Source organism: Gavialis gangeticus, unplaced genomic scaffold (genome assembly GCF_001723915.1).
Source record: "Gavialis gangeticus isolate Ggan-Ray unplaced genomic scaffold, GavGan_comp1, whole genome shotgun sequence".
In the NCBI taxonomy this organism is placed as follows: domain Eukaryota; kingdom Metazoa; phylum Chordata; order Crocodylia; family Gavialidae; genus Gavialis; species Gavialis gangeticus.
Window position 1 is genome coordinate 4134558 of NW_017728996.1, and position 15494 is coordinate 4150051.

Here is a 15494-nt window from a genome sequence, read left to right on the forward strand (position 1 = left end):
TTGGCCGCTAATTTCCCCGGCCGGGAGATTGTGGTGGTTGCGGGGGGGGGGGGGGGGGGCGGGAAATGATGCACGAGCAGTTTCATGGACATGTGAGGGTAGTACTTGGCCTCTACTCCAGAGTGATTTTCTCCCACAATATGCAGCTCCACAACTGGCAATGCGTGCATGGGCACTTTGCTCCAAATCCAATAACTCAAATGCTCAGATTTTGTAAATGTAGAATAAACCCCCTTTCTAGGCTCTCTCAATTGTGGGAAAAACATTGCAATTCTTGGTGGGTGCTGATATACCCATATCAGTGGGTGTATCTTTTGGGAGTGTTGTTTTATGCCCCTTACTGCAAAGGAGCAGCAAAGATTAGAGTTCTCCTTTCCCCACTTCATTGAGCTAACTCGTGAACGCGTGAATGAGCCGTCCCAGCATAAACCAAAGGCACTTACTGCCTGTCACTGTGATGTTGTACTACTTCCTGTGATTGCCAACCCTGCCCTGTTCCTTGTGGGTGGCACACAAAAGAGCCGCACAGAGCTGATCATGAAGCACAGAGATTGGGATGGAGCAAATACATGCCAGAAAAAAAAACCTTACAGAGATAAAGCTTGATTTATTGACTCAAATAAAAATGCCAAAAAGTAGCTAGTGATTTATTTATTTTACTGGGAGAACTGAATCCTCCATCATAAAATGATAACACAAAAACAACAACTCTATGGCGTGGACAGGAATATTAAACATCCCAAACCAACCTTGATTACTTGATCGGATGCCAATATTAACAAATTAATGAAAAAGTGAAGCAGACTTCAATTACGACTCAGCAAACAAAACACCCTTTGTTTATGTGTGCTGTCTCTGAAAGAAATCAGGGTCTATCTCTTGTAAATCATTAAGAGCAAAATGCTCAATTAATCCTTATTTTATATGTAAAGCTCTGATGGAAGCCAAGTCCTCTCGCTATACCTATGCTTTGCGAATCGAAGCAATAATGGTTTCAGAAAGCAGTCACACTCTATGAGCAGACAATTGAAGAGATTTAGTAAATCCTACTTTATAGACCAGAGACTAATCGGAAAACACAAGCCAGTCAAATGTTTCTTATGAACTGTTGACACTATATCAATGCTGAATCAATTGGTGGCATTTACTCTGAGTGACAGAAAAGAAATAAATATTTATATCACATAACCTATATCAATGAACCTAGGCAGAAAGCTATTTCTAACCTGTCAATATTTGATTATCTTGAAGAATCATGTCCCCTTCTTTTAATGATTAATATGAATTCCTTATTAAACCAAAGTGGAGACTACTGGAAGGGAATATCATTATTAATGTTTGAAAGCATAAACCGCAAAAAGCTCTATTAAACTAAGGCTAAATATGACTTAAAGCCTCTTCCCAAAAAGGAGAGAAAGTCAAAGTTACAACTAAATATCTGTCTCTAGATTAGGCAGCTGTGACCAGGTACTGTAGAAATAAGGTAGATAACAGAGGAGCATTTTTTCTTCTGGTGATCTGCAATGTATTGCCTTATCAGAGCATGGTGAATTCAGCGTAATAAGTCAAATATTAATTCTAAGCTTCTATCCTTTGATGAGTTTAAGCCCAGTCTCAAATATCATTAACAGATTTGGGGGCTTCCTTTTTTTATGTAGTAGGATTAAAAAAAAAAATCCAACCCAAAGCTTTCTGCAATTTTAAGTGTATAAAATGCCTTTATTGTTCTTGCTTAGAACAAGTAAAAATAGTAAATTCAGGTTATGCAGGCATTCATAAAGATATGGCCTTATTCGTACTCAGCTATCTTTTTTTTTTAAGGAACACAAAAGGACTTTTCTCGTACTATGGATTAGCATTTACAAATTTCATTAAGAAGTTCAAAAGAAAGTTTTTTTGGACCTCGCATCATTTAAAGTTGGCCCGACAGCTGGATGCGAGAACGCCGTCATTTTTAAAACGGTTATAAGGAAGGAACAGACCGCCATGGCAAGAATCAATGTCTGCTTTTGTGACAGGAATGCTGACAAGCTTAAAAATGCATTTCCAAGCTGTATTCAAAGGATTCGGCGACAAATAAGCAAGGCTGCAGTGCGATGCTGTTAGGCTCACATTTTAAAGGGGCATTCTCATCTATTAGACCACAATGTTACAGGTGATACCGAAGGACAAGCATGAAGACCAGCCTTTATCTTCTTGACATGCTCAACTACAACTACTTGATTCATGAAATGCCAATGAGGTTTGGAGAGGTCACTGTGTGAAGGCACTGAATACGCATCTGAGATAATTAAGATTTCAGCCTTCGAAACATGGAGGGGAAGTGAACAGCAGTTAAGAAAATCAATAAGAGTCTTTTATTTGCGGTGACACAGATGTCTCAGTCAATAGAGCCTAATAGGCAAGCTTGATCGCAATGGACAGGTGCCTGCCTCCAAGGCTATCAAAGGGCTTTCACTATGACAAACATTAAAACTTATTTATGTTGCTACTGAAGAATCTCGTATTCTTTTAAGTAGTTTAATTTAGTAGTGTATATTTAAAGCCATTATACTACTTTGGATCCGTCCATCTATTTGAATCAAAACGGGTGAGAAATGACTGCTCTGTAGCGTCCGTTTGTCCATCAATTGCTCATTTAAACCATTTTTATTCAGCTCTGCGTACCAGGACCTGAGCAGCCGAAGGAGAGGAGAGCAGGAGACGAGGAAGCCTTTTGCAACTTTCATGTTTTATTATGTACCATATAATGCGGCTCCAAACAATAGGAGGGAGTTTTCTCTCTCCCCCACTTGCACAAACCACTTAAATATTTATGTGCTTCCTGTCCTAAAAATACGAAGGTCACTCTAATGGAGCTGCTGATTTAGTTATTCAAAACTGATTAACTCCTTTCCCTGAAATTGTGGCAACAGCGCAACATGTGCAAGAGGTGCTTCAATCTATTTGGAGCTAAATCTGATTAGCACATTTTGAGGAATGGGAAGCAAATTGCTATGCCAATCAAAGTAAATCAGGACACATAACTCATTCATATTGTGACGGTTTTCATGGTCTCTCCCACTCCTGTGTTAAAAGAACACATTACAACTGAATGAGCAGTAAGCATCTCTCTACCTATTTGTAGCACGCCAATCACTGTGGTATTTAGGCAGTAACAAGACATGTACCCAAGGCTCAATTCAATGGACCTACCTGGCCATTGGCTAATATTTTCTTCAGCTCCGCCGAGGACTTCTTCAGGCTGAAAAAGACAATAATTTTCAGTGATTACACAGTGTCTCTTTATTAAATTGAGTAAAATGTATATCCAACAACAAAGCCTCACACTGATGGCTATGCCTTCCAAGTGATTCACTTGTGAATTACAAAAGGAACTGGCTACTTCTCAGACTGAATATACAATTAGTATGGGAAAAACAAAAATTCGAAATTATTGAGACTAATTTAACCTTCAACAAAACAGTTTAGACAGTGACAGACATGTGACTATACTGCTCTTCAAGATTCAACTTATCATTTGTCAATAAGAGCAAATCCACTGGCCAGCCAGTGTTTATAATCAAATAGATAACACAAGGTTTTCATTTAGTTTCCCAAGGCTGTGCCTCCTTGTTTTGATATTTTACGAAGTGGGCGGTATAAATTACATTTCTGTTCATCAGTGCATGCACCTATAAAGTTAGCAACTGTAGCTCGTGTCATGCAAACAACTGCACAACATCAAATTAGGAAGCAGAGTTGCTATACTTTGGATGCGTGTACATGGTCAATTAATGCGCTTTAGGTAATGAGCATTAAATCTAGTACCTCCTGTCTACATGTGTGCTTTAATGCGTGTTAGGCTATTTTAATGTGCATTAAAGCATCACAAAAAACTGCATGTTTGCTACTGCGTATTAAAATAGGCTAAGGTGCCTTTTTCTAGTACCTCACAATGGAGGTACTAAATTTAATGCACGTTAACAAAAGCGCCTTAATGAATGTGTAGTTGCACCATCCATTTTCGAGGTCCTAGAAAAATGTGTATTAGCCTATTTTAATGCACGTTAGCTAAAGAGCACATTGTGCATTTTTACACATGCTCTGGGACGCAGCACTGGGTGCTTTAATTAGCAAACCACGCTAATTAAAAGCATCTGTGCATCATGGGTATAAGCGTCTGCACACCTCCCCACACTTAAAAAATGGCAGCAGCACACTTTGAACTTAAGCTCATCAAATGTGTTTTATTTCAAAGCACCCCACCGCCATTTTTTCACCGCGGAGATGCACAGTGACGCTGATTTAGAAGATGCAAAAGGCTGCCGGAGCACGGCAATTTCTGTGCTCCAGCAGACTCAATTAATCGCACATGTATATAGGAGCCCTTTTTTTGTGATGCTTTAATGTGCATTAAAATAGGCTAAAATGTTTATTAAAGCACACGTGTAGATATGCTCTTTATGGATAAGGTACTGAATTTCCTGAATGCAATTACAATAGCTTCAATGAGGGTGAACCAACTGAAATGACAGGTAACTCAGCCCATAATACTGACTGGAGACTCTGCCACTTTTAAGTCACACTTATTTTAAGCCTAATTTCAACCAATGGGAAGAGATGAGAGAGTCTGTTTTGAAAGGAAGATATTATTTTAAGGTGTTTGGATACCACACTTCATAGCCAGTCCTGTTTTTTTGGGCCGATCAAGGACCCTAACCAATTCTCTCAACTGTTGGGGGGTTGGGTTTGGACAAAACCTAGATTCCTCAAAAAAAACTGCAGTCCAAACCAAGAAGTATACTAATGCAAAGACCACTGCTTGGTTACTAATAGCAAATTTCTGTCCTTGCTGCAAATGTGTATTTTCAGAGCCTTCAGATACCAGCTCTGCCACATCATACTCTATTTTGTAAATATTTTGACACGTAACATATTTCACTGTAAAATACAGCTGAAATTTCTCCAAATTAATGTATCAAAACACAGCGACAGAAGTGCTTCACAATCCGTATACTTTTCCAGCAGAATTATCTAAGATCCAATGCTGTCAGTGACATTACATTTCCAGTGGGATACTTATAACTAATTGCCGCGGCTGTATTTTGTAACCAAAGACTCTCTCAGAGAAGTGATATACGTACTGCTCTCATCAGTTCCATGCTAACTTCTTCCCTGAAAATATTAAGGCTGCCCCACTCCCCCTATTTTCCTGGCAACGTTGACCTCCTCCCTGCCCGCGCTCACACATCAATCTGCCTTGGTATTGGAAGTATTAGAAAACACCTCTTCTCACAAAAATGTTCTGCTGTTTTTGGTGAACTTAAATAAATGCCAAACAGAATAATATATCCTTAAAAGGCATGTGTCTTGATCATAGATCATTACTAACAGGTACAGTGAAAACACAGATTTCATATTTGGTGGCTTTGTTCTTTAATAGGCCTCTTGTTCCCAGACTACTTTAAAGAAAAATTAAGTTTACCACGGAAACATAAGTTGATCTTGTCATCTCTCACGACTAACAATTTGTGAACATGAAACAAAGAGAGACTTTCAATTACTTCAAAAACACAACTCATAGTGCAGAAGGTTTTGGATAAGAAATGGCAATTAACTACTAAATAAGATGACAGAATCTTCTAGAAGGCTTATTTTCAGTGCACTTTGAGAAAAAGCTCAGAGTGCAGGAAGTACGGAAAGCTAAAATATGACAGAGACAGGAAATCAGCTCCATTAGCTTAGCACCTTGCCGAACACAGGCTCTCTGGGAGTCTATCCCACGCTGTAAATACTTCCTTCAAAGGGACACTGGAAGTGTCTGTGCAGTGCTGGCACTCGGCCAACATTTCAGAGTTACCCGAGTCCAACTTGCTCCAAAATAGACTTGCCCAGAGCTCTCACCATCTCTTTGGTCACTGCTTTTAGGTCCTATTGACTGGAGCGCCTTTGAACAGTTTGATGCTCACATACTGAGCGTGGTCTTCAGTGCTTTAATGTGCTTCAGCTCTCCTGAGTGACTTCACAAGAACTGAGTAAAGGGAGGCTCTGAGTAGGTCCACTCTTGTTTCTCCTTATGGAGCTTGCCAAAAATTGGTTATCTTGAGCAATGCTATCAGCCTAAAGGACTTCAACGTTGGCAGATACCAACAGAACAAGCCACTTCCCCTCGCTTGTAAACAGACCAGTACTTAACCCAACTGTATCTTTGATCATGATTACCTTTATCAACTGGGTTAAAAAGGTTCTCAGAGGACAACTGCTGCCAGGTCAAGTGGAAAACGTAGCATTAAATTGAATATACTTCATTTAAAATAATGAGCCTTTGAATTATGTTAGCTTCTGGACTAATGTGTATAACATTTCCTGATCCCATGCCTTACATATGATGTAGTGCAGTACAAGTTACCTTCCCAGTATTAAAGAGAGTTCTCGTATCCTCAGAGAAACATTGTGTGCAATTTCGAAAGCAAGATAAGGAAGTCAGACTCTTAAACCCCACTGAAATTCAGGGGTAGCTGAATCCTGATGCCTTGTGGGCTTTTCCAAAATCCCAGGTCAGGCTGAGCAATGCACTGCATTGTATGTCCAAATAACAGGTCTAAATTTTTCCATGAAATCACTTTGACATGGATATCCAATGAAGGACCAAACAAGCTAAATGGCAAAATCTCTACTGTCGAGTCAACGGAAATAAACGAACTTCCACATCACCTTTATACAACACCACAACGCTGTATCAAGAATAAAGACATCTAAAGAGATATCTATTAACAGAAAATAGGTTTAGTGAAGTCCAGCCACATAAGAGTAACAAGTTCTATAGGGCAAACTAATTTTATTTTTTGTTCCCACTTTATCCCTTTATTCCCAGGGGCCCTGTTTATAAAGTTATTCGACATTTCAAGTTGGCTGCTATTAATTATTATGCACAAACCACATTTTGGGCTCCATTTTGTTTTAACCAAAAATTTAAAAAATTGCAGACGCTTCTGCTCTTGACTCTTACCTATTGCTTGGAAGGGAATCCGAGACTGCTGAACTGCTATTATTAGCAGACCCTGCTCTTGTATTTACCTGCAGGCAGGGAAAGAATCTTTATCAGTCGTTTATGTTCAGAGGACACCATTCTAATTAACCTGTAATTTGCCATGAATTTCTCATTTCACTATGAAGGTTAATTAGCTTGTTGCTAGGCATGCCCATGGTTGAGCTCTTGTCTGTATGTAGGTTAGCAGATTGTATAACTGATGGACTGCAACATACTAGTCTCCTTGCATTTTTATAAGCTTAAATAATATAGGAGAAGGCAGAAACTCCATGTCTGTGCCTCTTTATCCTCATTTCAGATATAAACAATCATTTATATTAAAATCATCCCATAGTTTTCTGCAACTCAGAACTAAGAATATATGACTACAGGAGCAGGGTAGAGAGTAGATATGAATCAATCACATATGATTTATGTGAATCATATAGCCTTTCAGGATATGTGATTGACTCATATCTACTACACACATATGTACACTTATTGCTTATATATGTACGTACACACACACATACGCGCGTGTGTGTGCGCACACAGGCACACAGCCTCATTGCGATATATTAATCAGTTTGAATTAATGAAGATTTTCCCTCAAAAAAAGAAGCACCAAAACCTGCTTTTTGCAAATTAGTACTAATAACAGAGTAAATATCTAAGAAGCTTCTTAACAAAGGCAAGAAAGGAATGCATTTTGGTTTTTAATAAAAAGATATTACAGGCAACACCAAGCAGATGGATCTTTCTCCCGCCATCATAAAAAAATCTGCTTGTCAGAGCTCGAGAAAGTGCAGTTTTATTTGACATTTCAATAAGTGGAACACAGCATTACAAATCCATCTAACTTTACTGAAACAATTATTGAAATTCATACCTTCAGGCCATGTATGTTCCGTTTCCCAGGAGGCTTGCAGGCTGAAACAGTAATTGACTAAATTGTAGAACACATCAGGGCCATTTACAAATTTGTTCAAAATGAATCTTTTAAAAAGAAATGAGGGTGACACCAAAATTAGCAGAGAGAAATGATTGAAAAGTGCCCCCTAAGACCCAGAGTGGGAATTATGAACCAGGATTTTTAACTTGCAGGAGTGAGCATTTATAAAGGCTAAGAGCTTTCTGATACCATCTAATATAAATTCTAATTTCTGCTTAAAAGACATCAAGTTCAAGATAACTGTGAGCTAGAATGATTAGATTACATTCCCTAATTCAAATGCTTTCAATATCTTTGGTCGTCTTTGATTTTTACACATTGTATTTCCCTGGCAGTTAACTAATTTTTTGTTAAGAGAGTTAAAAGAGGCATGTTACCAAACAGGGCAATGCATGTTTTAATATGCAAAAAACAACCTCGGGAACAAACTTGAGGATCAAACAGCTGAAGAAAGGCTACTTTAAATGGAGAATAAAAAGGAGTTGCATTTTGTTTATTTGCAAGCAAATCCAGACGTTAGGTTAAAATCCTAGATGTAAAGATGAAGTACTGTTTGGGAAGAATATTTTCTTAAAGCCTTTCAAACTACATATTGCCATCTTTTCTCCATTCAGTGGATGTGCCTTTGTCAAATGTTAAAGCTACAAAGGCTTCTAGCTACATGTTACGGACAGTTCCCATTTTAAAACTACAGTGCCCTACAAATTGTATGTTAAAGGGCCTGTCAATTTTGATTGATTGTCTGGGGAAGGATGAATTTGATTTTTCTCTCTCAGATGCACATGTATTTCACTCTGGTTTCTGACAGCAGGAAACAGAGCTATTTATTAGTCAAAAGGACACAGATGATAGTTATTAAACACATCAGTTAGACCGGGCTATCTGCATTTAAACTACATTAGAAATTACCATGTTATTCTTAAAGAAGATAAATACTATGACACTGAGGATAAGGAAAAAATGGAAAACTTTCAACTATTCTAAAAAATAAACTATTCTAAAAAAAAAAGAATCAGCATTTTCTAATTTACTTTTCTTTGGAAATGAAAATTAACATTTTGAATAAACAGTAAAAAGACATGCCAAGTAACATTCACCTGGGTGCTTTGATAACAAAATTCACATGGTATTAAATAAGTGATTTATTAGCCATGAATTTGAAAAATAGGTTGCATCTATTTAAAACATCTCTCTCCTGAGCTATTACCTTAAGCAAAAATCAGGCAATTATTAGGAAAAGTTGAAGTGTTCTTCAGAGAAACTCTTTATCCTAGTTTTTCACAGAGACGTGGTCAGCCCTGGAAACACAAAACCTATCTAATGGGAAAGGGTTTTAAAAATGTAGTTTTCTAAGCTCCGTTTTTGGGGGGGTTTTAAAGTTGCCCGTTGCTAAGAGAAATTTTTCTGCTGGGTTAAAGAATTCTGGCATTTCTTGTTATTCAGATGGCTATTTTTAACAGGCAAAACAGGCTACATATAGAAGTTGCTGCCTCAAAGAACCGATGGGTATGAACCCAGTACTGCACATCTAAGGCAGCAAAGAACAGCAGGTGGATGTGCAACGCTGGGAGGCTTCATGGAGTCTCCCATGGCTCTGTGCTCATAGAAGAGCAAGTGGGAGATTAGAAGTGGTCTGGGAAGGACTGCGAACGTGTAAGGGGTGCACGTGCACCCCCTGGAAGTGCCAGCCACGAAACTGGAAGCGCACTTCAGGTTTCACCACCCAGCGATCGGCCACTGGGGGACGCCCCCCGGTCGGTGATCTGGTGCCCCCCGAGACTCGGGAGGCACCAGTCACCCATGATGGGAAGTTAGCAAGGACTTGTACAGAGTGGAGGGGAGAGTGTAGCAAATACTGCAGGCAGTAACAAAGGAAGGCATGAAATTGTAAAGGATTTTGAAAGAAGGGGAAGCTCCAGTGACACGAAGAAAAGCTGAATGACACTGTGAAAATCCAGGTGACGCTGAGGGAGATACGGCCAAGGGGATAAGAAAGAATTGTGTTCTTGCCAGCAAGCACGTGAAGAGGTGCATGAAGAGAGTCTAGGCTATAGGTGCAGTTGCAAGCAGACAGAGGAAAGGGCACGCGTGTCTAATGCCATAGAAGCAGCAGAACTGAGCAAACGCAGGATGCAGGAGAAGCAGGGGAAAAAAATCTAAAAGGACTGTGATGTTGCGATTAGCAAGCGGGAACAAATGTGTTACCCCAGAGAAAGGGCTGGAAGGAAGGAGAAGAAAACAACTTGGGCCAGTATTGACAGAGCGGGTGGGAACACAGCTAGGACTACAAGTCAGACAGACACAAACACGTGTCCATGTGCATGACCGGGGGGAGGGCAAAGGCTTTGGGGATGAACAGGAAGGTTTGCAAAGCACAGCCGAGGCAATAGTGCAAATCCACCGAGGAGATCATGCAAGGAGGGCATAAACAGAGGACACAAGGGGCCAGCAGGAAGGGTTCACGGGAACCATACCAGCACAGGTCCCAGCGGGAAAGGCCAAGTGAAGAAAGCCTCTGCCTGTCCCTTGAAGAGCTCAATCCTGCATGCAACTGGCCACCTCCCAACCAGGACACCTTCAAAGCCTGTTGATTTCCAAGGGTGAAGAGATGAAGGTGCTCATGACTCCCAAGAGGTGACCAGCACCTTCCTGGATCCACCCGAGACATTTAATGTTTTTTTCTTGCAAGCGGGAATCCCAAGATATGCAAAGTGGACGTTCACCTCCAAGCCATGATATACATCCAGGGTGCTCAGCTCTCCCAGAGTATCGTGGGTTTTGGCAGGGAAATGTGGTTTGATATGGAAAGAGACCTGAATTCAGGAAGAAGACAGACTCCTGCATCTCAACCTGACCTACAGAGACAGAGAGAGAGATGCTTTTCCCTCTTTTGAGCTGCACTCTCTCCAGAGCTCATGGCAGTAGCAAGGAATCGGTCAAGTGATGCATAGGCTCTTTTCCAGAGCTGGAGTCTACCAGAATACCTTTGCTACATTAGCCTCTGCGAGGCTGAGATGTAAGCAGCTAAGCATTTCTCCTGAATCCCAGTCTCTTTCCATAGCAGCTCTCTACCAGCACAGCCAGCCTCCTTTCGAGACCTTATTAGCATGTGTTAGAGGCCTGTTGGTTAATTGCCCAATTCAAACTTCAGAGAGTTATAAGTAATGAAAGTCTAGAATGTTTAATTGGGAAGCTCATACTATGATTATTTGTATAGTATCAGTTAACTGGGAAGACTTTAATTTTTAATTATTTCAATTAATTTATTGCTGGGAGATTTACTTGGAGAATTTAAACCTTATCTGTTTCATCAATTAAGAACCACAGATTCAGAGACTGGATACCGAGAACATTTGAATGAATTAGAGGGGTTATGTAACACGCTAATCCTATTAACCATTTCCTAAGTGCAGAGATGTGCGGATCCAAAACACCCAACTAGTTGCCTACAAGACTTTGTACAAAATGCAATATGCCCTTTCTCCTGTTCAAAGTACCCCAGGCCTGAGTATTTGATAAGCCCTTACCTACTCAGGAGAGCATCTAAGCATGTTCTCAAGTGTATGTTTGACCTATGTATAAAATGCCAGTTTGTCAACTGTTAAGAGCTCAGATAAATTTTCTTTTTGTAATGGGCACATTTCCAGTTTCAAAACAGTCATAACACGATTGGATTCATTTGATTAACAACTTCAGAAGAAGAAGGAACTTAAGAAATCCGTGTTTATAAGCAGCCAGAATTCAAGTGATTCATCTGTTTGGTTATGTATACATACAACAACCACATCACCACGGAGGTTTTTAAGCATGCATAAATATGTACAATGCAAACCGAATCTGCCTAGGCTAATTTACTTTAGAAAATGAGCTGTTTTATGCACAGTGACTGTAGTTTTCAATACAGTCCCTACAATAATGAATTCTTATATCCAAATTAAGAGGTAACATCCTGTTATGTGCATTTAAAACTTCTGAAAACATAACTGTTGATGAAACAGTTTACTGATATAATCATTGTTGATTAGAATTTGTTAAGCATTACCTCTTGGATATATCTGCAGCGGCTCTATTAACTGTCCATTTACTTGCTGCTCCATTACAGTGGTATAATACTGCAAAGAGATTACAGAACATGATTACTCAAGTAATGTATGAATAGCAGGAACAGTGTTTATGGGTAGTTTAATTCGCAGCCCTTTTTTAAAATTGCTATTATACGTATCAGCCTTTAAAATATTTTCCTACCATTTGTTCTGCTCACAGAACAAAACTATGAATGTGAATAAACTGAGGTTGATGAAAACCAGCATTGTTGTGAGTCATGGCAAGGGACTGACCACTGCCTGTTGGCTGTGTTAAAGTCAGCATCTCTCTGGCAATGAATAGTGTTCAGAGCACGTTACGTAACATGTTCCTTCAGCAATCGTTACACGTTAAGGAAAATTTTGATGATGGGCCAGATTTTTGGGTAGTTCAGCTTCACTGGCTGCGATGCTTAGGATGATAATGTGCTATGGTAAATACTTAGGGCTCCTATACACATGCATGGAGCCTGCTCCAGCAAGTTGGAAACCCAGCGCGTCGGAGCACAGACACCGATGCACGCTGGCAGCCTTCAGTGCCATGTGTATCAGCATCCCTGTGCGTCTCCACGCTAAAAAATGGCGCTGGGGCACTTTGAAATCACACATGTTCAATGAGCATTAGTTCAAAGTGCCCCGCAGCCATTTCTTCAGTGCAGGGGATGCACGGCGATGCTGATACACAAGATGCGCGGGCGCTTTTAATTAGTGCGGCTTGCTAGTTAAAGCGCCCGGTGCTGCGTCCCACAACACATGTAAAAAGGTCCTTAGTGACAATGTTTCCTATGTTGCTACAACTTACCCTAAATATGACAGTCCGTAAAGCAACATGGCATCAAACCCACGTGCTCCAAACACACCAATAACTACCCATGAAACAAACTTTTCCTGATTTTTGCAAAATGGAAGTCAACATGAGGGTTGGCTTATGCATTAGCTAAGCATTACACAAAAAGTATCTTTCTTTTTCTTACGGAATGGCAACCAATGAACTAAACCAGGAGGAGCCACATAAACGGGGTAAGTAAACCATAGGACACGTCATTAAGACCAGTCTTGTGCGTGCTATGTGCTTTCTCTGCATAAAACATCACACGTGCAGGCATCCAAAGACACAAGTGGGGAAGCTCCAAGGTCCCCAGTTCCTGTTTCGGCACAGATTTAGGATTGATTGCAGACCTGATGTTCACAGAGGGCTTTGCTTGGGAACAGAAGTCCACAGGTGCAGGTCGGCTTGAAGAATGAAGGCCCTATTTCCTCTATGAGGCTAAGATTCGAACTTGCTAAGAGGCCGTGGGACTGTGGAAAAAGGCAGCTTTCACTTTTTCCAAGTTTCTCTTACGTAGATCAGCAACAATGAAAAGCAGTCCTTCAGTCCCGAGCGAGGAGAGAAAACTAGGAGTATTGAGTCCCACTGAGTTCCCGTCTCTCAATGAATGTGGGATCTTAAGACCAGGTTTGTTATTAAAATTCGGTCACAAGATTTCCAAGCGGGTATTCTGTCCAGGTTTAACATACACTCGTGATCTTTAATAAACCCAGTATACATGCTGTCACTGGGCTTATACAGAGCAGAGTTTTTAAACACAAAAACATGCTAGTCTGAACGGGTCAAAAGATTTTTTTCCAGGAGCCTGCGTTGGCATACTGTGTAGATCTTGAGCAAGTTGGGTCCTTCCCTTCATGACTGACTGCCCGCCCCAAAAAAAGGAGATGGTGTCTAAGAGCTATAGGACTGTAAAAGAATCCCTACCCACCCAGGAAGAGCATCAAAATGGCACAGAAACTATTTCTTTACTTCTAGTGCTATTCCAGGACCCTAAGACACATGCATAGTGCATAGACCCATGGTACCTACGTAGGGTCCAGAATAATACACTGAAACAGACATTCTTCAAGAGACTATGTTTCTTAAAAGAAAAAAAAACAGTAGTAGTAATGTGGCCCTCTCCATTACTCACACAGTGATGACAAGTAAATGAAATATCAATCATGTAAGCTGTCAACCTTTTGGGACAGCAATAACTGTTAACAAGTAGTCTGGAAAAATTGTCCGAAAATGACTTGTCCTCCACATATGAGCATTTGAGGTTTCCATGGAAAATTAAGATGCCAGTGGCTATTTGGAACATTGTTCAGGTATTCTTTTTAATGGAAAATTTGCCAGTTATTGATCCAGAGCATGTACCCCTTGCTTTCAGAAGGCTGCGAGCAACTTTCCAATCAGTGGCTGTCAAAAAAATTACTGCCTTTTTATACTGATACAAGACAACAGCAATAGTGGCGCTCTACTGCTACTTAATGTCTTTCTTTAATTAACTGCTACATACAATAGGAAGATCTTTTTAATTATCATCTTACAGTATTTTCATAAGCAGGACACAACACTTCTTTGTGCACTACAAAGCAAATTAATTATACGGCTGCTTGAAAATCATGCTTACGGTCAGAGTCAGAAACAACCTCAAGGATATTTCCTAGTGTAAAACCTTACCAGAGCAGAACAGGCTAGATCTCATTTCATTATTTCTTTTTATTTGGACAGAGGGAAAAAATGGTTCACTTTTGTTGGGCAAAACCTTCACTGTGCAGATGACAAACTGCAGCACAATGGCTTTCTCAGGCAGATTTTTTACATCTGCTTGATACCGCAAATACTCGGTACCAGGCCTAGGAACGCTTAATTGCCCAAAGAAGGGGTTTCATCTGGAATACCTGTCCCCAGAAAGTACGCTGAACAGCGCTGTTCTCTGCAGTCTGTTTCCAGAGCATACGACTTACAGGAAATCTCACACCTCCAATATTTTAGGAGAGCTATATCATATGCACTTCCTCAGCTGGAAATGATGGCCAGCAGCTCCTAACCAACAGCGTTTCTGTTTGTTTGCTTGCACCAAGAAGGCAGACAGCACTGAACAAAGTTATTGCCCGCTCCACAGGAAGGGCAGAGAGATGTCCACTGAGCTATAACAACCTCACTTCCGAGAGCAGCGGTAAGTAATTTTACTTTCTCCAATATTTTTCTCAGATTACGGAAGATTCATTCCAAGTCTGGGAGACTATAAAGCTCCCAAAAGGCTTCTATAGGAGTCCAAACAGCAGCGAGAAGCTGTGAGAAAGGGAAAACCAGCACATGCATGTGCCTCACTGAAGCAGCCAACTGGGGTGGGACGACAGAGGAGAGTACTGAGTGCAGCATAGTGGCTGGATGGAGCAAGGTGCCGTCCCATAACTCCTAGGATGTCTGGGGAAGGAAGAGAGCTAACAAAATGAAACCTTTGTGGGAAGCTTGCACCTTGAGACTGTAAGGTAGGAATTGTAAAGCCGTGCTGGAAAAAACAGAAGCATCCTTTCCTAATGGCAATAAAGACAGGATCGCAGAAAGATTAGCAACGATCAAGTAAAGCTAAAAAAAGCCCCAGTGGGAAAGCATCATCTTGATCCAATT

The 15494-nt window shown here is 40.4% G+C and overlaps 1 protein-coding gene across 2 annotated transcripts in view; it reads right to left on the reverse strand.

Annotated features, from left to right (window-relative positions):
• The window catches only part of MAP2K5 (mitogen-activated protein kinase kinase 5), a 225832-nt gene that overhangs the window by 182724 nt on the left and 27614 nt on the right, over positions 1-15494 (reverse strand). For both annotated transcript variants that reach the window (XM_019503946.1, XM_019503945.1), the window contains exons 4-7: positions 12007-12076; positions 7902-7942; positions 6992-7059; positions 3196-3244 (exon numbers count right to left, since the gene is read on the reverse strand). In XM_019503946.1, the coding sequence (XP_019359491.1) occupies positions 3196-3244; positions 6992-7059; positions 7902-7942; positions 12007-12076 (228 nt within the window). The remainder of the gene's footprint in view (positions 1-3195; positions 3245-6991; positions 7060-7901; positions 7943-12006; positions 12077-15494) is intronic.